The 25846-nt window shown below is 38.5% G+C and overlaps 1 protein-coding gene across 3 annotated transcripts in view; it reads right to left on the reverse strand.

Annotated features, from left to right (window-relative positions):
• EIF2S3 (eukaryotic translation initiation factor 2 subunit gamma) overlaps positions 1 to 25435 on the reverse strand; it is a 39711-nt gene extending 14276 nt beyond the window's left edge. For 2 of the 3 annotated variants that reach the window (XM_053706359.1, XM_053706360.1), the window contains exons 1-7: positions 25308 to 25435; positions 20321 to 20384; positions 18333 to 18460; positions 16526 to 16647; positions 9384 to 9478; positions 8504 to 8662; positions 3755 to 3889 (exon numbers count right to left, since the gene is read on the reverse strand). In XM_053706359.1, coding sequence (XP_053562334.1) covers positions 3755 to 3889; positions 8504 to 8662; positions 9384 to 9478; positions 16526 to 16647; positions 18333 to 18460; positions 20321 to 20384; positions 25308 to 25376 — 772 coding nt within the window. In that variant the 5' untranslated portion in view covers positions 25377 to 25435. The remainder of the gene's footprint in view (positions 1 to 3754; positions 3890 to 8503; positions 8663 to 9383; positions 9479 to 16525; positions 16648 to 18332; positions 18461 to 20320; positions 20385 to 25307) is intronic. The other variant, XM_053706361.1, reaches the window with a different exon arrangement.
• Between the last annotated feature and the right edge of the window lie 411 nt (positions 25436 to 25846).

A 25846-nucleotide genomic window follows, 5' to 3' on the forward strand; every position in this document is an offset into this window, starting at 1 on the left:
GCCTTCCTGGCACCCCAAACAGCTCCCAATCCTGATAGGCTTGTGTCCGTAGTCACAATATATGGTCTTAAGAAACATGTCCCTCGGGACAGATGATCTGGACAGAGCCACCAAGAGAGCGATTCTCTCGACCGGCTGTCTAATATAATCTGTTGAGACAGATCTGAATGATCACCGTTCCACTGCCTCAACATGCACAGTTGTAAAGGTCTGAGATGGAACCTGTCAAAAGGAATGATGTCCGTGCAGGACACCATGAGACCAATCACCTCTATACACTGAGCCACAGAGGGACTCAAGGAGGTCCGGAGAGCAAGACATGCCGAAATTGGCTTGCACTGTCTCTGGTCTGTTAGAAATATCCTCATGGATATGGGGTCTATTATAGTACCCAGGAATTCCACCCTGGTACTTGGGATAAGAACTCTTTTCCTAGTTTATTTTCCATCCATGTGATCGAAGAAGACTGAGAAGGGACTCCGAGAATTCTTCTGCAAGACGAAAGGATGGTGCTTGCACCAGAATATTGTCCAAGTATGGGGCTACTGCAATACCCTGAGTTCTGGCAACGGCTAGAAGAGTACCCAGAACCTTCGTAAAGATTTTTGAAGCAGTAGCTAGGCCAAACGGAAGGGCAATGAACTGGAAGGGCTGGTCCAGGAATGCAAACCTCAGGAACTGAAAGTGTTCCTAGTGGATTGGAAAATGAAGGTAAGCGTCCTTCAGATCTATAGTGGTCAAATTGGCCTTTCTGAAACAAAGGAAGGATGGACCTTATTGTCTCCATCTTAAAGGAAGGGACACAGAGAAATTTGTTTAAGCACTTTAGGTCCAGAATTGGACAGAACGTTCCCTCCTTCTTTGAGACCACAAAAAGGTTTGAATAAAACCCCAAACCTCTTTCTTCGATAGGCACCGGGACAACAACTCCTAAAGAGGACAGATCCCGAACGCACCATAGAATGGCATCCCTCTTTTTTGGTCTGGTAGACCGATTCGAGAGAAGGATGAGATTTGAAGCTTATCTTGTATCCCTGAGATACCACCTCCAGGACCCACGGATCCTGTACGTCCTTGAATTAGGCATCTGAAAAAGAGAGACAGTCTGCCCCCTACACAATCCGATCCTGGATCGGGGCCAACCCTTCATGCCGACTTGTTTTCGGCGGGCTTCTTATTTTGCTTGGATTTATTCCTGGACTGACCCGGCTTCCAAGTACTCTTGGGTTGCTAGGGCTTGGAGGAGGATTGTTGTCATTGGAATCCGAACGAAAGGAACGAAAATTAGAAGATTGTCGTCCCTTAGACTTGTTCTTCTTATCTTGCGGCAGTAAGGCACCCTTGCCTCCTGTAAACGTAGAAATAATGGAGTCCAGGCCTGGACCAAATAAAATCTTTCCCTTGAAGGGAAGAGAAAGGATTCTGGACTTAGAAGTCATATCCGCAGACCAAGACTTCAACCAGAGCACCTGGCGGGCTAGGCTTCCAAATACTCTTGAGTTGCTCGGGCTTGGAGGAGGATTGTTGTAGTTGGGATTTGTCCGAACGAAAATTAGAAGATTGCCGTCCCTTGGACTTGTTATCTTGCGGTAGGAAGGCACCCTTGCCTCCAGTAACCATAGAAAAAGCTTTCCCTTGAAGGGAAGAGAAAAGGACTTCAACCAGAGTGCACGGCGGGCTACAACTACAAAGCCAGAGGCTTTTGCATTTAGGTGATTTTGCATATTCGCATCACAGATAAAAGAATTAGCAATTCTCAGAGCTTTAATTCTGTCTTGAGTATCCTCAAGGGAAGACTTCACCTCAATGAGTTCAGACAAAGTCGCACCAGTAGGTAGCCGCTCCGGCAACCGCGGTAACTGCAGCCGCCGGTTGAAATAAAAATCCTGTATGTTGAAACATCTTTCTCAGAAAGGTTTCCATTTTCTTATCCATCGGCTCTCTGAACAAAGAACTATCCTCAAGAGGTATAGTAGTACGTTTAGCAAGCTAGAGATAGCACCATCCACCTTAGGAATGGAGCCCCACAAATCCAGTTGAGAGTCGGGGACGGGGAACAACTTTTTAAAAGTAGACGAGGGGGGAAAGGAAGAACCAATTCTTTCCCATTCGTTCTTAATAATGTTGCCATCTTAACCAGAACAGGAAAAGTCAAAGGAACTTTCCTGTCTTTGTAAACTGTCTAATTTAGGTATCATAGGTTCTTCAGGCAGCACGGCCTCTGGAACCTCTAAAGTAGACAGAACCTCCTTTAATAAAAACCGCAAGTGCTCAATTTTAAATTTGAAGGACGGTTCCTCCGCAGCAGGAGGCTTAGACGCTAAGGACTCCGACCCAAAAAGTTCACCCTCTGAAGCTACAGAGGTTAACTCATCATCGGATAACTGGGACATAATAGCTAAATCCGATAAATATTTAGATGACTCGGGGTCAGGAGAGCTATGTTTAACCTTTTTCTTGCGTTTGTTAGAGCGAGGTAATGCACTGAGGGCCGCAGACACCGCCGTTTGTAACTGAGCGGCAAAGTCCGCAGGAAGAAGGTCCCCTCCGGATGGAGGATTAGATGTGCTACGGGGAACTGCATGTGGAGTGGATAATGTAGCAAGGGTAGTAATCTCACGGGATGCCGAGTCCTGAGAGGTAGACGGCTCAGAGGGACTAAGAGCCTTAGCAGGCTTGTCTCCCATGTGGAACATAATTGAGTGGGTGGGAAAACCACGGTCTACTCACAATATAAACAGGTATGATTTAGTACAGAAGGAGTACGTTCTAACATGTCAGAGTCCTCCATAGCTCAGGTTATCCCCACAGGAGGACACAAATAAAAACGTTTTTTATTATAGAAAACTGCACCTTTATACTCCCAATGGCTGGGGCCCTCACCACCTACTAGACCCAGACAGTTAACAGAGGAAACGCTCTCCTCAGGTTCATGTCTCAGCCGGAATGGAGGAAATGAACATAGACCACACTCTGTCACATGGGGTGCAAGACAGTACTTCCCCTGTTATTACAAGTACAGCAAGTAATAGGAGCTGTGCAACACTTTCATAAACAATAGTGAAACTTAAAAGTGAAACCTTTTTGTTCCAGCCAAAAACAGTCTATCAGCCAAGGAAAAAAAAAAATTCACACAAAGCAGCATGTAAATAATACACTGATTAATTAACCCCAAACTGTTCAATAAACCCCCCTTCAGAGGTTATTAACCCTTGATCCTATCAAGGTATAAAAGGAGCCACACTGTGACCCTGTTATAGCGTTTTATGTGTAAAAATTGAAACGATCTTACCTCCAGGATCCATGCTGTGGAACAGAACACAGCCTCTAAAGTGCGACAGTCTAATAGCAGTGCTCCTGACATGGACTTGAGTGAGAGAAAGCAGGCAGTAAAACTCGTCAACACTGATTGCAGTAGTCTGGATGGTTTCGCAGAAAACTGTCCCTGCATCTCCAGACTTCCATCAATACTCGGAGGTTGACATGATTACTTAAAACTCCAGTCCTCTCTCGAAGGGCAGATACCCTTTTTCAGCACTCTCCGAATCTTCTGACACTTCCCTGCCACCTCCTAACATGACGAAAGGCAAAGAATCACTGGGGTAATGAGGAAGTGGGAGGGCCAGGTGTTGTATTTCCCAACAGTAAGGAATGAAGACGTGGACTCTCCCTATCTTAGGAAGGAGAGTATTTTTTCTCTCTCCCTATAATAGCCCTTTAAGGTGGCTTATAAGATGCTTATGCATTCACTTACCAATAAGCCTTGGCTCAGAAGTGAAGTCTCGCAGAGGCACAGGAATTTTCTTTACAATGTATTCACAAACAACTTCAATGTTGTATTTGAGTTGAGCAGAAATTGGAATTATAGGGGCTCCTTCAGCAACTGTACCTGTTACAGCAACAAACAGCAAAGAGTTAAACACATAATCCCTCAGGCTAAAGAAAAGCTCACAGAAATAAAAAATAAATAAAAATGTATGCATCTTTAAGTTGTATTTTCTTCCTACTAAAGGCAGCATCTTTATTTGGGTACACCTCAACCATATACCCTGACATACTAGCATGCCATAGCACCTGGTGTATGACACACAACATGGGCTGGAGGTGATGTGAGATCAATCAGAGAAGGTGGAATTAAAAATGAATAACAAATGTTAGTGTCTTTAGATAAAATTTTAAGATTGTTACAGTACAGCAGATGACATCCTGAGGAGTCACTTATAGGATACTGGACTAAAGAAAAACTAAGTTTATGTTACGTTTTGACAACTCGGTCATGTAGGTGTATAGATCTTTGAAAAATAAGTTTAATTCATCATATTTTTTAAATAGTTTTTTTTACTGCAGTTTTTTACCTTTAAAACTTCATATAATGAACTGAGTTAGATTGATTCAACCAATTATCGTTTCCCCCCGGGGCATTCAGCCCACTATTAACTACGTCACGCGATTAATATGCGCATGTGTTAAGCCCGGAACAACACTATAGATTCTACATGCTTGTTCACGAGACGCGCATGCTCAGTAGGGATCATCTCTCAAACTTGTAAATATTATGGATTTTATGTACAGAGCATTGCAAAAATGCAGCTGCTAGCCACGATCGTATAGTACTCAATGAATGTAGTAATTCATTGAATACTATGTGTCAGTTACGAAATTTGACGCATGCGCAGTGAAAATCAAGATCGTGCATGCGCTTTGGAGCGATGTAGAAAGTGGGTGGGACCACTGGAAATGTCACACGATCTGAACAAGGAAGTATGGTTGGGGTGGAGTCGCAATTTGAAAGGTAGAAATTAAACACTATTTTAAAAATAGTTTGCTTTAAAAATAAGTTAGCGACTACATCAAGGGACTAATTATACATGCATTTCAGTATTCAGTAATAGTAAGCATTGCAGTATTCAATAATAGTAAACTTTACAAGAACTAGAATTAAAAGCAACACAAAACAGAATGGAACATTTGCAAAAATTTTAGCATTCTGGCAAAATATTCATTAAAAATACACTTTATTAACATAACTCTTAAAACAATAAGATGGACAGGGCAATTAAGAAATTCACACCTTCCAAAAACAGTCTAGTCAAAATTAAAAACTTTCATGATTCAGATAGGGAATACAATTTTCAACAACTTTCCAGTTTAATTTTATCATTAAATTTGCTTTGTTCTCTTGGTATCCTTTGTGGAAAGCTAAACCTAAGTAGGCTCATATGCTAATTCCTAAGCCCTTGAAAGCCGCCTTTTAAAACAAAACCATTTTAAAGAAGTCCTTTTAACAAAAAAAAAATGTATTTGCCCATATCAATTGGAGATCATAAAAGGTAATAAATAATTTGATGTGTGAAAATTTGTATTTTACCCAAATAGAATTTTTTTGACTCGTTGACACAGCAAGAGTTCCCTCAAATATTAAAACACCTAAGTTTTCCAAAATTCTTGCTAATAGACTTGAAAGAGTTTTAAACAAACTCATCCATCCCGACCAAGTGGGATTTATCCCGGGCACAAAAGGCCTAGCCAATACCCGCAGGCTTTTTACTATATTATATGAGGCTAGGAGAAGGAAGGTCCCCCTCCTGGCCCTGTCCTTGGACGCTGAGAAGGCGTTTGACAGGGTCAGGTGCGATTATCTTTGGTGTGTTATGGAGGCATTTAATATACCCTCTCAATTCATTAGGGCAACGAAGGCCTTACATTCAGCTCCTTCAGAGAAGGTGGAGTGGAGCAGGTTTCCAATCTGCTTCATTCCACATTCTAAATGGCACTAGGCGGGGGTGCCCTTTGTCCCCGATGCTATTCGCATTGGCCATTGAGCCTTTAGCCCAGTTAATTAGACTGGATCCCGGTGTTTCGGGAATTAACCTGGGGGGGGGGTCAACCCACAAAATTGCATTATTTGCAGACGACGTAACACTGCTCACATCCCCAACTAATTCTGTACCAGCAGTATTTAAATGTTTAGATTAATTTTCTAAGTGTAGTTTTTATAAATTAAATTATACAAAGACTGAAGTTTTATATATAAATATTCCTGATTTGGATCTGAAATTACTGCAAAGAAAATATAATTTTCACTGGTCTGCCTCCTCCATTAAACAACTAGGTATCCACTTAAGCCCAGACACAATGATCTTTAGAAACTTTTCGGATAGCGTTCCAGAGTTTAAGAAGCTCCTTGAGAGCTGGAAATTTAGAGAATTCTCGTGGACGGGAAGAATTGCCGCAGTCAAAATGACGCTCCTTCCAAAACTTACATACCTTTTTAGATGCATTACTTTGACAGTTCCTAGGCCCATATTAAATAAATTCCAGAGCATAATATCGAAATATGTTTGGAAGGGTGGGAGTCCTAGGATTGCCACCGCAATGATCCAACAACCCATTCACCGTGGCGGGTTGGCTTACCCTAGTATTCTGACTTACCACGATGCGGCACGGCTAGCTCACCTTATGGGATGGAGCCTAAAAGATGCTAAACTAAGGTGGTATGAGGTTGAACAGTCTTTCCTCCCTAATAGCATACTTCTTTCTGATCTTCCCTGGATTCCTGTTCACGTCCGTAAGACCTTGAAAATTGATCACCCACTTCTTTTGAACACATTGTGGCACTGGGACTCAAAAAAAAAATATTGCGGCTATTGCCCCTCACCCTTCTCTCTAAAAAATTTGTAAAGTTCTGGTTTCAATGTACGAAACACATGTAGGAACTTGGTCAGATGCTGCTAATGGGCCTATATCATCTCTATATAACAATGAGTCTCTCCTATCATTTGAAGAGGTTAAAGCTCAACTCTCCATACCTCCTTCTCTGGGCTTTGAATTTCTTAGGCTAGCTAGTATCCTCAAGGCTTGGGGACTCTCAGGTCAACCTACACGATATCTCCTACCAGGTGGGAACAAAGATGGGACTTAGGCAAGCCACTCAAAGGTTCCCTCTCTTTCCACTATAATTTAATGATTTCATCTCCACAACCGGTTAAATATAGCCAATATAAAGCTTGGGAAAGGGACCTTAAAATTAATACCGAGACATCGCACTGGCTTAGCGAGTTAACCAGGGCAAAAAAAACTCTACATAGTGCAACTCTATGGGAGCTTTACTACAAGATAACAACTAGATGGCACTTTGTGCCAGTATCACTGCACAAGTTTTATCAAACGGCCTCTCCCATGTGCTGGAGGAATTGTGGTAACCTGGGTACGTAGGTTCATATATGGTGGGACTGTCCCATAATCAGAGATACCTGTAGATTTGTTTTTAATGCTCTTAAAATCCCATTGCGCCCTTCCCCATCGGTGGGTCTCCTGCATCATGGCTTCCCAGTAATGTCTGAGGCAGATAGAAATCTCACCCTATATATACTTATGGCCACTAAGTTGGCCATTGCCAGAGACTGGAAGCAACCCTCTTCCCCTAAAAAAGTAATTTCCATCGTGGAACACATAAGGAATATGGAGGAATTTGCTTTCTGACACCTAAACAAACTTGAATTATATCATGAGATTTGGAATAAATGGAGCGAGTTTCACTCCCCATAAAAATTAGTGTTAACCCCTTAAGGACCAGCGACGTACCCTGTATGTCACTGGCCTTTTTTGGGACTTGATTGTTTTATAGCACGGTCTTGCCACCAGCGTTGATACTGCTCTATTCCACAAAGCCTGCTGGAGGGAGTGCATTAATAGCGTGTTCTTGCTAGACTTGTGCTTTTATGTCCGGAAAAAACCCTTAACGACCAGTGACATACAGGGTACATTGTGGTCATTAAGGGGTTAATTGGGGCTTGTGACTCTGGATTTGTGGCGACCTGACCTGAATGTCACTATTCCTCTTTCCCCCTTCCTTTTTTTTTTCTCTCCCCCCCCCCTCCCGCTTTACTACTTTCCTTTTTCTCTGAGGCCTGGAGTATCTAATATATATGCATAAGTTTTCTTTTATATAAATTCCATCTGCAAATTGTCCATTAGAGCCGAATATATATTTTCTTATGGTCGATACATTTTGAACTTACTTCGAGGATATAGCATTTACAATAAAGATTTATTGATTTCCTCAAGATTAAGGTATGGGCTGATTGTTTTGTTTGTTTATTTATATCTATATAATTAACTTAAAAAGAGGATGAAATACATATGACCATTCTTATCCCTCAAACAATGGTTCTTTTTCAATGTTAATTACATCATTGTAAACGTGACACAATGTCTTTATATAGCGTTATACTTATTTGAGGTTGTTTGGCAAATTTTGTCATGTAATACTCATGTTTGTTATATCTTCATTATTCCTCAATAAAAAAATAAAAAAAATACATATTCTAAAATAGGACATGTATATATTCAGAATTCTTTGAACATTATTCCTCCTATGTTTCTTAAATAGCATGCATTGTGCAAACTAACCTGGATGTATGGTCTTTCAAAGGCAAATTTATTCAAAATATAATTTTATCTTCAAAAAAAAAAAAAACAACAAAAAAACACCTAAGTTTACCTTGTACAAATGCGAGGATCTGCTCATACTGCTCCTTGGCTTGACTTTCTTTGACTAAATCAATCTTATTCTGTAAGATGAGGATGTGCTTTAACTTCATGATTTCAATAGCAGCTAAGTGTTCAGAAGTTTGAGGCTGTGGACAGGATTCATTGCCAGCTACAAATAATAAACAACATCAATACACAGCTGAATCTTCTAATGCTTACAGGAAAAAAATAAAATATGAATATTCACCTAAATATAAACAAAAACAAAAATCTTAAGTGTTTGTTTATATACATTGCTCCTGCACAAAGGTTATACATACAGTTTGTAATCACAATTAACAAAAAAGTTTCACTCTATCCTTTATCAATAATATTAGGATACATCAATCATGTGTGACAGCTGTTGCTCCATCAGCTGAATCAAGACACGCCATATAAAGACCTCTTGATGGCGGTCATATTGCTAGCATATGAAGAGAGAAATCACAGGAAGATGTAATCCAACCGAACCATATAATAAATGAGAACATGTTGCAGCAGGATTGGGATCCTAAAAACTATTGTAATGAATCTTCCATTTCATGTTCCTAACCCTAATACATTTAAAACTTAGTTATCCAGACATACTTTGGAGTGTAGGTACAAGTGGAACTAGCACTGCGCCATCTGACACATTTCACGCCTTCCTGAAGCTTTTTCAAAAATAGTGGAGTATGAGAGGATGTTTCTTAATTAACGCTGCTTGACCGCGCCTACCCATCTACTTTTCCATTGCTCTTATACAAGTATAACAACTGTTTTAGCTCAATGTATGTAGCCGTGTAAAGACATGATATACATTCTGTGCCAGTCAATATCATTATTTACATTGTTATATCAATCACAGTTACCTATTAATAACAACGCTGCGTCCATGACTGCTGCACCGTTCAGCATAGTAGCCATCAAAATATCGTGGCCAGGACAATCCACAAAAGATACATGCCTTTCAAACATAAGAGAAAAGAAACAATTATGTACAAAAACTCCCAGACATCAAGTTCTATTTAAAAACAAGTTTTATCATCAATGACTTAACCATCCTATGAGAAATATGAAAATCTTATGCATTACAAAAGCACAAATGTTTTCAATGATAGAGGCCAATGTCCCCATAATAGGACAGAGAACATAAGATAGTTGCATGTTTTCAGTTAAATGGACAGTTTATGCTACATTTTTATCTCCCCTTTAATTTGTTCCCAATAATCCACTTTAACCTTTTAACGCCGTTATGCCGTTCCATTCCGTCATAATTACACTGGGCTTTAGAGCCGTTATGACGGAATAGAACGGCATAACGGTTTTCAGCTCCTGTGCCCCCTCCGTTATTTTCTTTGTTGTGGATCCGGTTGGGGGATGTGCCTAGCACCTCTGGCACTCCCCCAGGATCCAATCAGCATGGAGGGGGTGTATCGATTGTCCCCTGTAACACTGTAGCAGCCAATGAGTGGAATCATTGGCTGTTACAAGTGTATCCGCTTCCTCTCTGCTCTCAGTGCGATCTATATATATTTTTTTTGCTGCTGATCACAGAGCTGCTACTGTGATCAGCCTAATATAACTTGCTTAGCCTGTTAGGGCTTTGATCAGTGTTGATCAAAAGCGTTGGGGGTTTATTTGTGGGGGTTACAAATATATATATATATTGTTTTTGCTGCTGATCACTGAGCTGCTACTGTGATCAGCCTAATATCACAGTGATCAGCCTGTCAGGGCTTTGATCAGTGCCCAAAAGTTTATTTGTGGGGATCTTTAGTTATTATTAACCCCTTCCCTGCTGTTCCCAATCACTACCCTTCCCAGTTCCTTTTTTTTTTTAGTTTATAAAAAAAAAATAAAAAAAAATAAAATATATATATATAAAGAAAAAATCATAATTTAAAAAAAAAAAAAAAAAATAGGGAATAGGGTGGTGGTAATTGGGGTGGTTTAGTGGGATTTTGGGGAAGGTGAAGTGGTAATTGGTGGTGGTGAAGTGGTAATTTGTACTGAAAAAAATCCCTTATGGCACGCTATTCAGCAGAAGAGGCTTATGCCATTCTTGCCGCAGATTCAGGGAGTGAAACCCTCTCTGCTCTGTCTGACAGCGCAACCCTTACGGCATCAGATATAGAGCCCCTGAGTGATACATCTGATGCTGGTGCTCCCTGCCCGCCACCTAAAAGGAGGCGTCGCACAAATGACCAAAATTGGATACCCCCAAATTTCACTGCCCCAGAAATGCCAGAATTTACTGAGACTCCTGGCATAACAAGTGATGTTCCAGTATGTGAGCCAATAAACTATATGTCACTGATTCTGACAGATGCTATGTTTGAGCATATAGTTGCTCAAACAAATTTATATGCCAGCCAGTATCTGTCCAAAAATCCCCAATCTCTGTATGTCAGAAAAAATACCTGGCATCCCACTGACATACCAGAGATTAAAAAGTTTTGGGCCCTGACATTAATAATGGGGATTGTGAAGAAACCCAGCATTCGTTCATACTGGAGCCAGAACCCCATCCTGGCTACCCCTCTTTTTCCAGGGGTTATGAAATGGACAGATATGAACAATTGCTGCGGTGTCTCCATTTTAATGATAATACCAAGTGCCCCCCCAAAAATGACCCCCTGCATGACAGGTTATATAAACTAAGGCCCCTGATAAGCCACCTGTCCCAAAAATTTAAAGAAGTTTACATACCTGAGCAGGACATTTGCATTGATGAGTCCCTCATGAAATTTAAGGGGAGATTGCTTTTCAAGCAATATATACCATCCAAGAGGTCCCGCTATGGGGTAAAATTTTATAAGCTCTGTGAATGCAGTACTGGGTATACCTGGGCATTTCGCATCTACCAGGGAAAGGATAGCCACTTGGATCCACCTGGCTGCCCAGATTCAGTTGGCACAAGTGGGAAAATTGTGTGGGATCTCCTACTACCCCTGCTAAATAAAGGGTACCATTTGTGGCTCGATAATTTTTACACCAGCACAGAGCTATTAAAATTTTTGTTTTATTTTGAAACCGTGGCCTGTGGCACAACAAGAAAAAATCGCAAAGGTTTCCCCCAGAAGCTGACATATGGAAAAAAAAGTAGGGGCACAACGTCAGCTTTACGCCACAATGAGCTACTGGCCCTTCGGTACACTGATAAAAAAAGATGTGTACATGCTCTCCACAATGCACGATGAAGCTACAGTGCCAGTGTCTGTGAAGGGAAGATCTGCACAGATCCGAAAGCCAAAGTGCATTGTGGAGTACAACAAAAACATGGGGGGGGTAGATTTAGCTGACCGGTGCCTGCAGCCATATCTAATTCAAAGAAAAACTAGAACTTGGTACAAAAAAGTAGCCTTTTATATTATGCAGATCGCAGTATATAATGCATATGTGCTGTACAAAAAAACAGGCACAGGGAAAACTTATACTTTTTTGGAATTTGTGTTAAATGTAACATCTGATATTTTGTTTAACCAGACCCCTAATCCTCCCACTGTTCAATCTGAAAATGTTGAGCGACTCTGTGGCAGGCATTTTCCCACTAGGATCCCCCCCACTGCCTGCAAATTAACACCCCAGAAAAGATGCAGAGTCTGCTATAAAAAAGGAGGGAGGAGGGATTCTAGTTACCATTGCCCTGACTGCCCCTCTCAACCTGGCCTCTGTATCACTGATTGCTTTCGAATATATCACACAGAGTTAAACTTTTAATTTGAAAGCAATCTGTATGTGTTCCTAATTTATTTTATTTTATTATTCTGTATTCCTAACTTCATAAATCCCCTGACCTTGTCCTGTCCCTTTATATGTTAAGCCCATCCACTCTAAGGCCATTATAAGTTATACAAAACAACTAAAATACTCCTTTTAGAATATCCTGAGTTATCTACTTTTGCAAATGGTATGTCATGAGGGGGGTAATTTTCATACTGTCTCAAAGGCAACATAGGGCCAGAAAATCAATGTGCCAATTTTCTATGCAGACCCTATATTGGGCCCTGTAACTTCCTAAAACCACATAAAACCTGTGCATAGGGGGTATTGTTGCACTCATGGGAGATCACTGAACACAGATATGGGTGTATTATAGCAGTAAAAAATATAATGATGTTGATCTAAATAGAAAACATGCAAAGTCTGTGTGAAAAAAGCAAATAAAAAAATATGACAACTAAATTTGACCAGGTTTTGTGACTAAGTGGCTACAAAAAAAGACTAAACATAGTCCTTTTTTAATACCCTGGGTTGTCTACTTTTGCAAATGGTATGCCATGGTGGGGTAATTTTCATTCCTGCGCTGCCATACTGTCTCAAAGGCAACAAAGGTCCATAAAATCAATGTGCCCAATTTCCATGCAAATTGGCAGACCCTATATTGGGCGCTGTAACTTCCTAAAACCACATAAAACCTGTACATAGGGGGTATTGTTGTACTCATGGGACATCGCTGAACACAAAGATGGGTGTATTATAGCAGTAAAACATAAAAGGATGATATAAACAGCAAAAAGGCAGTGTTTTTGTGATAAACTAAAACTGAAATATGAACATTACCTTTGGCCAGATGTTGTGACTAAGTGGCTACAAACAAAGACTAAACATAGTCCTTTTTCAATACCCTGGGTTGTCTACTTTTATAAATGGTATGCCACGATGGGGTAATTTTCATTCCTGGGCTGCTATAATGTCTCAAAGAGGACAAAGGCCCATAAAATGAATGTGCCAATTTTCTATGTAAATGGGCAGATCCCATATTTGGCCCTGTAACATCTGTAAACCCCATAAAACCTGTACATGGGGGGTACTGTTTTACTCTTAGGACATTGACAAACACAAATATGTGTGTTTTATAGCAGCAAAACATAAAAGGTTGATGACAGAAACAGCCAAAGGGCAGTGTTTGTGCAAAAAACGCATACAAAAAAAAGGAGCACTACATTTGGCCAGGTGTTGTGACTTAGGGTCTTCACAAAAAGATGTGACATGGGCCTTTTGGAATACCCTAGGGTGTCTTCTTTTGAAAATGGTATGCCATGATGGGGTAATTTTCATTCCTGGGCTGCTATAATGTCTCAAAGAGGACATAGGCACAGAAAATTAAGGTGCCAAATTTCCATGCATAAAAACTGAAATGGGCAGACCCCATATTTGGCCCTGTAACTTCTGTAAACCCCATAAAACCTGTACATGGGGGGTACTGTTTTACTCGTAGGACCTTGACAAACACTAATATGTGTGTTTTATAGCAGCAAAACATAAAAGGTTGATGACAGAGACAGCCAAAGTGCAGTGTTTGTGCAAAAAACGCATGCAAAAAAAATCACCATTACATTTGGCCAGGTGTTGTGACTAAGGGGCTTCACAAAAAGATGTGACATGGGCCTTTTGGAATACCCTAGGGTGTCTTCTTTTGAAAATGGTATGCCATGATGGGGTAATTTTCATTCCTGGGCTGCTATAATGTCTCAAAGAGGACATAGGCACAGAAAATTAAGGTGCCAAATTTCCATGCATAAAAACTGAAATGGGCAGACCCCATATTTGGCCCTGTAACTTCTGTAAACCCCATAAAACTTGTACATGGGGGGTACTGTTTTACTCGTAGGACCTTGACAAACACTAATATGTGTGTTTTATAGCAGCAAAACATAAAAGGTTGATGACAGAGACAGCCAAAGTGCAGTGTTTGTGCAAAAAACGCATGCAAAAAAAATCACCATTACATTTGGCCAGGTGTTGTGACTAAGGGGCTTCACAAAAAGATGTGACATGGGCCTTTTGGAATACCCTAGGGTGTCTTCTTTTGAAAATGGTATGCCATGATGGGGTAATTTTCATTCCTGGGCTGCTATAATGTCTCAAAGTGGACATAGGCACAGAAAATTAAGGTGCCAAATTTCCATGCATAAAAACTGAAATGGGCAGACCCCATATTTGGCCCTGTAACTTCTGTAAACCCCATAAAACCTGTACATGGGGGGTACTGTTTTACTCGTAGGACCTTGACAAACACTAATATGTGTGTTTTATAGCAGTAAAACATAAAAGCTTGATGACAGAAACAGCCAAAGTGCAGTGTTTGTGAAAAAAACGCATTAAAAATAAATGAGCACTACATTTGGCCAGATGTTATGCCTAAGGGGCTTCACAAAAAGATGTGAAATGGCCCTTTTGGAATACCCTAGGGTGTCTTCTTTTGAAAATGGTATGCCATGATGGGGTAATTTTCATTCCTGGGCTGCTATAATGTCTCAAAGAGGACATAGGCACAGAAAATTAAGGTGCCAAATTTCCATGCATAAAGACTGAAATGGGCAGACCCCATATTTGGCCCAGTAACTCCTGTAAACCCCGTGAAACCTGTACATGGGGGGTACTGTTGTACTCGTAGGACATTGACAAACACAAATATGTGTGTTTTATAGCAGTAAAACATAAAAGCTTGATGACAGAAACAGCCAAAGTGCAGTGTTTGTGTAAAAAACGCATACAACAAAAATGACCACTACATTTGGCCAGGTGTTGTGACTAAGGGGCTTCACAAAAAGACGTGACATGGCCCTTTTGGAATACCCTAGGGTGTCTACTTTTGTAAATGGTATGCCATGATGGGGTCATTTTCATTCCTGGGCTGCTATAATGTATGAAAGGCAACTTAAGCCCAGAAAATGAATGTGCCAGATTTCAATGTAAATGGGTAGGCCGTATGTTGGGCCTTGTAAATTCCAGAAAACTCAGAAAACCTGTACATGGGGGGTATCGTTATACTCATGGGACATCGCTTAACACAAGTATGGGTGTTTTATTGCAGTAACATATATCAGGATGATGATATTCACAATAAAATCATTTGGAAAGCTTCAAATTTCTTAATTTCTCACACTTACTTTGATTTTTTTTATATAAAATTATAGTTGAGAAATAAATCTTTTATGCCAAAAGAAAGCCCTATCTGTCCTCTAAAAAACAATATATAATTAGTGTGGGTGCACTTAATGTGAAAGGGGTAAATTATGGTTGAAAAGACATATAGCTGAAATTCAAGGTTTTGTTTACGTTCAGAACTTGAACAATTGCCTATGTCATGAAAGGGTTAAAAGGGACACAAAACCCAACATTTTTCTATCATGACAGCTAGAGCATACAATTGTAAACAACATTCTCTATTACTTCTATTATCTCATTTGTTTAATTATTTTGGTATGCTCTGTTAAAAGAGCAGCAGTGCGCTTCTGGAAGCAACCCATCTAGTGAACCAATAACAAGAGGCATTTATGTGTATCCACAAAATCCATCCCCGGCTAGCTCCTAGTAATGCATTGCTGCTCCTGAGCCTACATGGCTATGCTTTTCAACAAATAATACAAAGAGAATGAAGCAAACCAGATAATAGAATTAAAATTGGAAAGTGGTTTAAAATTGCATGCGCTGAATCATAATGGTTTAATTTTGACTGTACTGTCCCTTTAATTTATGGGGTGGTTTGTTTACAAATAGCTGCTTTTGATTTATTTTGGAATTTGAAATAGCCGATTTTGCCTGTGGTATCCCTACCTATACTTAAAATTTACATACGTAAGTATAGGATATAGAAGAACTGTAAATATAGCCAGCACAGGGAATTCCAGTAAAAAAGCAGGTGAGATAAGTAATAAAATGCTAATTTTCAATTGTTCTCCCTAAGTATTGGGCTTTAGTATATTAACAGAGATAATATAAAGAAGCGTGTGTGTACAGAAAGTGATCAAATAAGGAGATCTGATTACACTCAAACGCAATCCATTTTGATGGGTTGTGGTTTCAAAGAACAAAAGCTGGCTATTTCATATACAAAAATAATCACAAAGAAGCAAATTCTCAGATTGTATACTCTACAGCTGGAACAAGTCATAGGAAACGCATTTATGAAAAAACAGTGTCCATTTAAGGGGACTAGTTATGTTGTACTACTTATTTACAATCACTCCAAAACTTGATACCAAAAGAAGAGCAGGGATATTACCTGACTAACTTAAAATTTCCCTTAGTGTTGGGTATGTCTGTTGGAAACTCATCTGGAGTGCTGCTCCCACAAGAACGATAACACTCAGGCCTAGGGCAGCTAGAGTCATCAAGTTTGTAGATCTGAAAATACACAACTGTTACAAATACATATATAGAAATCAATCATATGCGAGAGGCGGATCGCTTAAAGGAACACCTTGTAATTACAAGATATGTTTGTTGTCTTGCTAGCAGCCAAGTCTAGAGATTTTTAAAATAAGTTAATATTTTGTTTGATTCAATTGTTTTTCAATAGCCAAACACCAACAGCCACTTGCCTTATTTGAAGATGTCAATCTGGGCCTGCTTGTACAGAAGACAAGGCTAGCCAGTCATTGTGTTATTATTAACTGTATTGTTTTTCAGTTGGTATCTGATAAAGCCAGTAAGAGTTAAATAAATAAAGGAGGGGGGGGGGGTTAAATAATGAAAGTATATTGCAAAGCAGTTTTACAACGCATAACTTAACATGTTATATTAAAATAAGGAGTTTAACGCCCCTTTAATAAGTATCAACGGAGTAGAAATGTGCACTCACTACCTTGTATCACACTATTCACAGAAAAGGGGAATTAAAAAAAATAAGCAATTAAAAGGTTATACCCTTACAATAAAATTCCACAAGGTTGCTCCCTTTAAAAGGATTTAAAAGATGTTTTATATTACAAACATCATTCTCCCCAGGACATAACTAATAGGCACACTACACAGCTAATTATACTGACCACCCCAGAGACAGAACTTTTTACAATGAGAGTTTTTTTAGCTACATTTTTTCTGCAGGTCAGTTTGAAATACAATATTTGTTTAAATTAGGCAGTTATACTACACTAAAGCATTGATGGTCATCAATCAATGCACTGCTGCTTTGCAGTGCTGCTCTGTATTTGACTGTCCTCTTCAAACAGTGCTTCACTCTGGCTGACTATGTTAAGGAAAACTTACCCAGTGCAGCCAAAGCAGAGCACTGTTTAAAGAGAACAGCCTCATGTGGAGCAGCGCTGAAAAGCAAAAGTGCTAACAGTTCCTGCTTGTGTCCTGTTCATTCTGCACACACGCTGCATTTTCTGCAATGACATCTCAGATCACAGCATGTTCTGCCTTGAGGCTGACCACCAGGCTAAAATGTAAAACAATATTTAAGCTAAAATGAACTAATATTACGTTTTTAAATTTTTGCACAAATTATTATTGAATCGCTTTGTTAAATTATGCAATTGGATAGCTTATGTAGTATTTATAAATAACAGAAAATGTTATAATATTGTAGGCCCCCGGCTAGCAACATTTTTTGTGGAGAAACCCTAACTACCAAACATTTGTGTATACACTTTATGTATTATTGTTGTACATATTAAGCAAAAAAACAAAATGTATTTGTGTTTATATTTTTTAAATTCTCCTAGATCCTCTTCACTTTGACAACACTTGCAAATGAGGACCTTATCAGCAGGTGCACACACCCAGCTGATTTAACTGGCTACACAGCTAAAATTAGCTAGTATTAAAAATGTTAATGCACAAATTATTAAAAACATTTATGTTAAAATATGCAATTAATTTGTGCTTTGGATAGCTGAAAATATTATATTAGAAAGTATTACACTGCTCCCACCCGGCTACTTCAAAATGCCACCAAGCTGGCAACATTTTCAGTGGAGAACACTGGCAAGTAAAATAAAAATACTAAATGAAAAAAAAAAAAAAAACACACACACCTCAAATCCTACTATTCATGCTAATAAAATGAAATGGTATTTACCAACCTTAGCATTGGCATATCCAAGCTTAATGGTAATATTCCTTTCCAATTCATTCTTGAACCGGACAGTATGAACACCAGATATAGCTTTTACTACTGTTGATTTACCATGGGCTACATGACCAATGGTGCCTATAGGAAAAGGATACACAGGGCATAATATATTATTCTTCATTTAGTATGTCAAAACATTCATAATATAAGAAGGTCTCTACTCTCAAGGTATTTGTACGCAATGTGACAGTAAATCCCGAGATATTCAGAGTTTCTAAAAGGATGTTCTATAAACAAAATTCCCCACCATACAAAAGTGTTCATTTAGTAAGTTTCAATATGCAGGCTGATGTACTAAACCACTTAGATGTTATAGTGCAGGATCTTGCACAACTAATTAGTCATCAGTTTAAATGTTTACTTTTGAAATAATTTAGTGTTTAAGCCCCATGTACTTGCGGCAATCTAACAAAGCTTTTTGTTATGCATTTGTTTAAACGCATGGGGTAACACAAAAATCTAAGTGGATTTGTTGCCCTTCATGAAAGCTAAGCTGCAGTGAAAGGAATACAAATGCACTTTAAAAATGTCTCTGCTTAAAATTACCATTTTTTTTTTTTAAAAGGGACAGTAAACGACATGAGTGTTTTTCTTAAAGTGTTTAGTTTGGCGGCTGCTAAATAATTTATTTCCCTAACTGGTGTTAGCAGAGAACAACTGCAAAACAATGCACTTTATACTAAAATTATAGTAGCTAGTCTTGTTGTCTGCATACTCAAGCCCGGATTGGCAGTTTGGCTATTAAAAAAATAAATGCAGGAAATAAGTTTTAAAAAGACTTAGCTGATATGTATAACTAGGTAACAAAAATGTCTTGTAATAAAAAGGTGTTTGCTGTCCCTTTAAATCTTATGGATCCATGTACAAAACAGACAATGTCATGAAATTTGAACATTGCAGACACCAAATACCTAAAGGCACATAGGCAAGATGAAATGCTGTACACTCACAGAATTTTGTACAAAGCAAAACAAGCCAGGTGGCTAAGTGATCTAGTAGATAGTGACCGTTTATATTCCTCTTGACAAATCTTGTTGGGGACATAAGACACCTTAGTCGTGTTTAGGTGCTGAAGGTCAATTAACCTCAATTATCAAAGCTGGATTATTTATATTGACTACCAACGTGGATGTCTGATTTTGGAGTTTTAAGATGGTCTGTCTACTTGTAGCAGGAACCGTGAGTAAAATGATCCTCTTTGAACCAGAGCTTCTCTTATTATTTAAACGTGTTTAAATGCAGGCGTATTATCACTTGACCATTAATATAAAGCGGTGTGTGCATGTAACACTTTACCATTTTGTTAAATATTTAAAATTAAACATTTTAAAATATCTAAACAATTGTGAGGGTAATCAACATTCCCATGTAAGAGATTTTTTTTTTTTTTTTTTTTTAAATCTTCATTATTAACCCTGGAAATATGCAAACTGTGCATACTGGAAAAACACCCCACAAACATTAGTAAACCATGAAGGCTTTTCCAAAGGGTTTGGAAGGGACCTCATTGTTTATTATGACTGAGAATAAATATATACATGGATATCTGGTGTAAAAATCATCATAAGCGAGTGTGTACATGACTAACATGCACTGACTTTACTCAAGATGTTGTGAGGCACGGTGCCCAATGTTAAACTCAGCTTTGCAGGTCACTCAATGAGTACAGCTCAGAAACTCTTACCATCCCATGTAACAATTTCATACAGAGGGCATCAATTAATGCGAAAGGGCTCACTTTGCACAATATCTACTATATGTGTTTTACTGAAAAACCATGAAGCACTTATGTTAATACTTGCGATTACACATTCTGCCTTTACATGCAGATAGAACAAAAGGCTACTAGGGCAGAAATGGGTTATGACTAAGCTTCCACTATAGCATACAGAGATCTGTTTAAAAACACACTATATATTTGATAATAAATGTTCATACCTATATTAATGGTGGCTTGCCTGCTGATAATTTCTTGGGAAAGAGGTGTAAGCTTGGTAACATTCTGTAAAGACACAAAAGTTAATTAAAAAATTACTACGAATAGAAAAACACACATCTGGATTACATACTAGATCGTCCTACACCATTATGTCAGCTGAGACAAGGTAATTGTAAAGAAAGACAGTCTTGGTGCACATGGGAGCACAACGTTAAAGGGGCATTCCATTCAATATTGAAAATGCACACTAACTTATTTCACTTTTGAATAGAAGCATGTTTTAAATATTGCTTTCCAGATGGTATGACATGAGGATGAATATGATTTATTCACTTTGTCTGAAAAAAAAAATCAGACTTTTTTTTACCTGCACCAAAGTGATGCCTGCGTTTATCTTTACATTTGTGTTCATTTTTTAAATATACTTGCATAAGCAAAAGTGTCTAGTAAAAGCTATCAGTTAACTTTTACTGTGCGTGTTGTGCGCATAAAGCATATCTAAATATAATTCATATACCAGTATTTTTAAGTGTGTCAGAGGGATAGCAGCATTTTGTACCTAGGCACTACCAGCTCCCTGAGCAGACACTTTGCAAAATGCTGGTATATGAATCATATTTAAATATGCATTTGTGCACATGCACAATAAAAGCTCTCACTTAAGACAGTGAAAGCTTCTACCAGAAACCTTTTTGCTAATAAAAATGTATAGTAAAAATGTTCTCTTCAAAAGTGAAATGAATTGATGTGCATTTCAGTTTTGGCTGGAATGTCCATTTAACATTAATGTGCAGTGCTCAACAAATATATTCTAAACCTATGAGCCAGCCCAAAAATCCAAAAGCCAGGTATTTTATTCAGCATAAAAAGACAGATATAGATAGGACAGGATAATGTCACTATAATTTACTACTCAGGGAAGAAATGTTACTAGTCCAGATGGAAAGGTTACTAGCCCACTTAAGCCCTTATTCAAAATGAAGCAAACCTGCCAATTTGCATCAACATTCACGTCAAAACCAGGAGACAGTATTTAACCCTTTCGTGACAGGGTTAAAGTGTCTACATCGGAACACCTAATTGAGATTTCAATTATTGGATCGCATCTGGGGGGCGTCCCTACAACCCTAGGAACGCCCTCCAGACCGCGATCAAGTCCTTGAAGCGCAGAAGGCTTCAGGACAGCCGTTTGATATGACGTTCTATTCCGTCATAACGGCTTTAAAGCCCAGTGTAAATATGACGGAATAGAACGGCATAACGGCGTTAAAAGGTTAAAATTAAGCAGTCTATCCGATAACTATAACAGTATTTATGAGCAAATGTCATAAATCTACAATACCTCTATAGAGACAAATCACAGCAAGATACAAGTACAGTGCAGCAGCAGACGTGTCAGCTGACAGCATCCAGAGCCCCTTATCTTGTAGGTCAGTGCCATTTTTATATATTACTGCAGTGACTGCATGCAGTTCTAGAATTCGGTGCCAGTATATGCTCATGGAGATTAAAATAGCGATAGCATCATTCACTGTATTCTCTTACATTATTACAGCTTACTTGACACAAGTCTCCTATGTTGTTTTTCCCCAAACACCACTCAGATATGCCACTTGCATGAGTTCATTTCAATGTTGAACAGAAGCATTTTTTCAAAATACTGAGATGGGCAAAAATTATTCTAGTAAAAGCTATCAGTATCACTATTTCAGCAGTATATGTAGATATGCTACCATGTACCACTATTCAAACACTGCAACCGCTCAGAGCCGACAGTGGTATGTATCATGTCAGTGATAACTCTGTTTCCCACAACAAACTCTGAGCACACGTGGGGCTTTAACCCTGAAGCATTTGTGCATGTACTGCTAAACAAGTGGCTGTTTTTACTAGAAGAGTCGGATATAACCACGTGTGTGTTGCATCTGTAATTGATTTAAATAACAGACTGCTTGCTGTATGTCGTGTATTTTCTGATCTTCCCATCATTTTGAACAGCACTATTATATTTGTCATTAACAGTCTGTATTGTAAGATTCTCATCTATCTGGGTCTGTCTGTATTTTGTATTTACAGTATGTGCTGCTTCTCTGAAGAACCACATCTGTTTGCTTCCTCCTTTTACAAAAATGTCTAATCCATTATACAGCTGCATCTAAAAAAATTTTTTTTAATGTTCATGTTTTCCCTTAATCACTACTGTACTTTCCGTGTAAGAAAGAAAAAAATAAAGCAGCCTTTCTAAAAAAGTTTTAGTGCATTTGCAGTGCCTGTATCTGATTACTAATCCAGACTGACTGATGATCGCTGGGCCCTAAGTTCTTACAGATGCACCCTGCAGATATAAGTCAGCCGTGGGCAGTAAATAATTTTTTTACTTAGATTAAAAAAAGGATATAAAACCCACATTTTTTTTCTCATTCAGATAGATAATGCAATTCTAAACTACTTTCTAATTTACTTCTATTATCTAATGTGTTTCATTTTCTTTGTATCTTTTGCTGAAAAAGCATTTACCTAGGAAGGCTCCGGAGAAGCAATGCCATACTGGGAACTAGCTGCCGATTCATTGGCTCACCGGATGTGTTCAGATATCTCCCAGTATAGCATTGCTGCACCTTCAACAAAGGGTATGCTCCAATACTTAAATCGATACCTTGAGATGTTAGATCTTACCCCTACAACAACATCTTGTGGCGTTTTTTCAAACTGCATGTTCCCATTTTATTTTAAGATGTAATGGAGACATAACTAAAAATTGTTCACTTTTGTTCTGCCAATACAAATTGCTGTTATTTGTATTATTGTACGTCAGAGCAGTGCTCCAATAGCTGCTTCTATAAAGCTTGAAGCCTACCAGGGAGAGATCACTGTACCTCGTTCAGACAAACCCCTGAAGTACTAGGCAGTTAATAAACTGAGATTGCTAGATTACCTGTTATACTGCTAGTTCTCATCTTTTGCACAATTATGTTGAAAGCATAATTTTATGGAGTTGGACATGTAATGAGAGCATTGGTAGTCAAATGTAATCTAGCTCATAGTGTTGTTCTCCATGATAAAACAGTGCACCGTTATATTTTTTTTATTATATTGCAATTTTGGTTGGTTGTAATTTTGCATTTGTTATTAATATATTTCATTGTAATATTTTTATTTATAAACATGATATGTGAAATTTCACATTTTTACAACAAAAAGTATTTCATGTCTTGAGTTACAGTTCTTCATAATTATAAATAAGCTATCTTAAATCATTAGTCTGTATTGTGCTTGGGAAACTGTCACGACATAAAAAAAAAAGTATCGGCAATTGGTATCTGTGAGTATTTGAAAACAAAAGTATCGGTATTTGACTACTTGTACTCGGTCTTAAAAAAAAAATGGTATCGGTGCAACCCTATTTAAGGGACAGTCTACACTTAAATTGTTACTGCTTAAAAAGAGAGATAATGCCTTTATTAACCATTCCCCAGCTTTGCACAACCAACATTGATATATTAATATACTTTATAACAGTGTTTTTCAACCAGTGTGCCATGAGAGATCCTCAGGTGTGCCGCGGCACACTGACAACAGTGTAACATATTTTTTTAAATTTTGCTTGTTTTTTATTCTCGGACGTTTTTTATATTGAGTGAGATGATAACCGAGGGTAACTGTGCAGCGGCAACTCGCCTCCCCGTCCCGTATTCACACTTGGAAGGAACCCCCACCCACCACAACACGTGCCTAGTGCTGGCTCTACACGCAGCAGCACGCAACACTTAGTTTGTAGGAGGCATGGCATGACAGCAGTGTGTGTGTATATATATATATATATATATATATATATATATATATATATATATATATATATGCTGTATTAGGCTACAATTTGTGATTTTGTAAAATTTTGGGATGTGGTGTGCCGCAGGATTTTTTAATGTAAAAAAGTGTGTCACTGCAAAAAAAAAGGTTGAAAATCACTGCTTTATAACATTTAAACCTCTATATTCCTGCCTGTTTCTGAGTCACTATTGACAGCCTTTTATCACATGCTTTTGTATTTGATTTTCACAACAGGAGACTGCTAGATCTTGTTGCCCATATAGATAACATTGTGTTCATGCACAAGGAGTTAAGATTTAGCACAACACAGTACTAAATGCAAGTCAATAGATAATACATTAAGTCATGTGATTGGGGCTGTCAGAAGATGCTTAGATACAAGGTAATCACAGAGGTAACAAGTATATTAATATAACTGTTGGTTATGCAAAACTGGGGAATGGATATTGGATAATAAAGGGATTACCTATATTTTAAAACAAAACTTCTATTGTAGGCTCTCCCTTTAAAGGAAAGTTTTAAAGAAAAAAGTTAAAATTAAACATGCATGGCGAAAATTTCCGTTTTAAATAGAAGCATTTTTTGCAAGACTTCCTTAAGCAAAAAATAATAATATTCTAATGTACCAGTATTAAAACATCACTGCTACTCATATTGTTAGCAGTGGTTTATATGACACATACACAACCCACCAGCAGCTCTCTGATCGAAAATACTGCATATGATGCTAAAAGACTACTAGAAGATTTTTTTTTCTAAAAATGTATCCATGTACATGTCAACTTCGTTGGTTCACGCAATTGATAAAACATAGGCTGAGTATATGCATTACTGTCAACGCTTTAGTTAGCAAAGCACAGCATGCCCGGCTCGTATGGTGACTGTAGCAAAGACACACAAATATAGTATAAAACCCGCTAAGAGACAGATGAGGTTATTTATTTATATATAAAAAACGCAGCAAACATACAGCCAATTAAATCCAGAGGCTCCCATGAGATAACGCAACATGAGGATTAGATAAGAACCGGCAACTTGCCCCACCATGTGAGGCTCTACAGGAGTTATAGGATCATCCACCTTGTTCCAACTTGGAGAATATTGAAGCCGTTAGTATAATATATATTTAAGTGGAGACACATAAATACAACTTACCAATGTGGACAAATCCTGCCTTGATAAATGGGGCTGGCCCAAAGTCACTCCCGACTCGTCGCCCGCCATCTTGGTGAAGAGGAAGTCGACAGTAGCCCAGAAGCAGTCCCAGAATGCTGCCTAGGTGCACTTCCGGGACACGCTGCGTTTCAGGCCTCGATCTGGATTCAGCGAGCAATACCTATGTTCGAGGTATTCAGAACGCTGATTAGTCTAAGTATTTTGTCTCCGCCCATGGGAGGTACAGACTAAATACTTCTCCCCACTCTAAATTCACATAACCAATGTGTATATTCATTCATTTGCCTCTTACTCATCGCGAATCATGGTAAATTATAGCGGCGGGTTCAACCGGAAGTGAAAAGTGATGATTTTCGTAATGGGAGGATCTCTTCTTTTTTTTCACAGAAGAGTAGTATTTTCTGTCAGATGATGCAATACTGTCTGGTGAAATACAGTATATAAAGCCAACACAGAAAGCTATTTTGTTTTATATGAATACAAATCTGACACTCACTATGATGGAAATGATTAGATGT

Source organism: Bombina bombina, chromosome 3, assembly GCF_027579735.1.
Source record: "Bombina bombina isolate aBomBom1 chromosome 3, aBomBom1.pri, whole genome shotgun sequence".
Taxonomy (NCBI): Eukaryota; Metazoa; Chordata; class Amphibia; order Anura; family Bombinatoridae; genus Bombina; species Bombina bombina.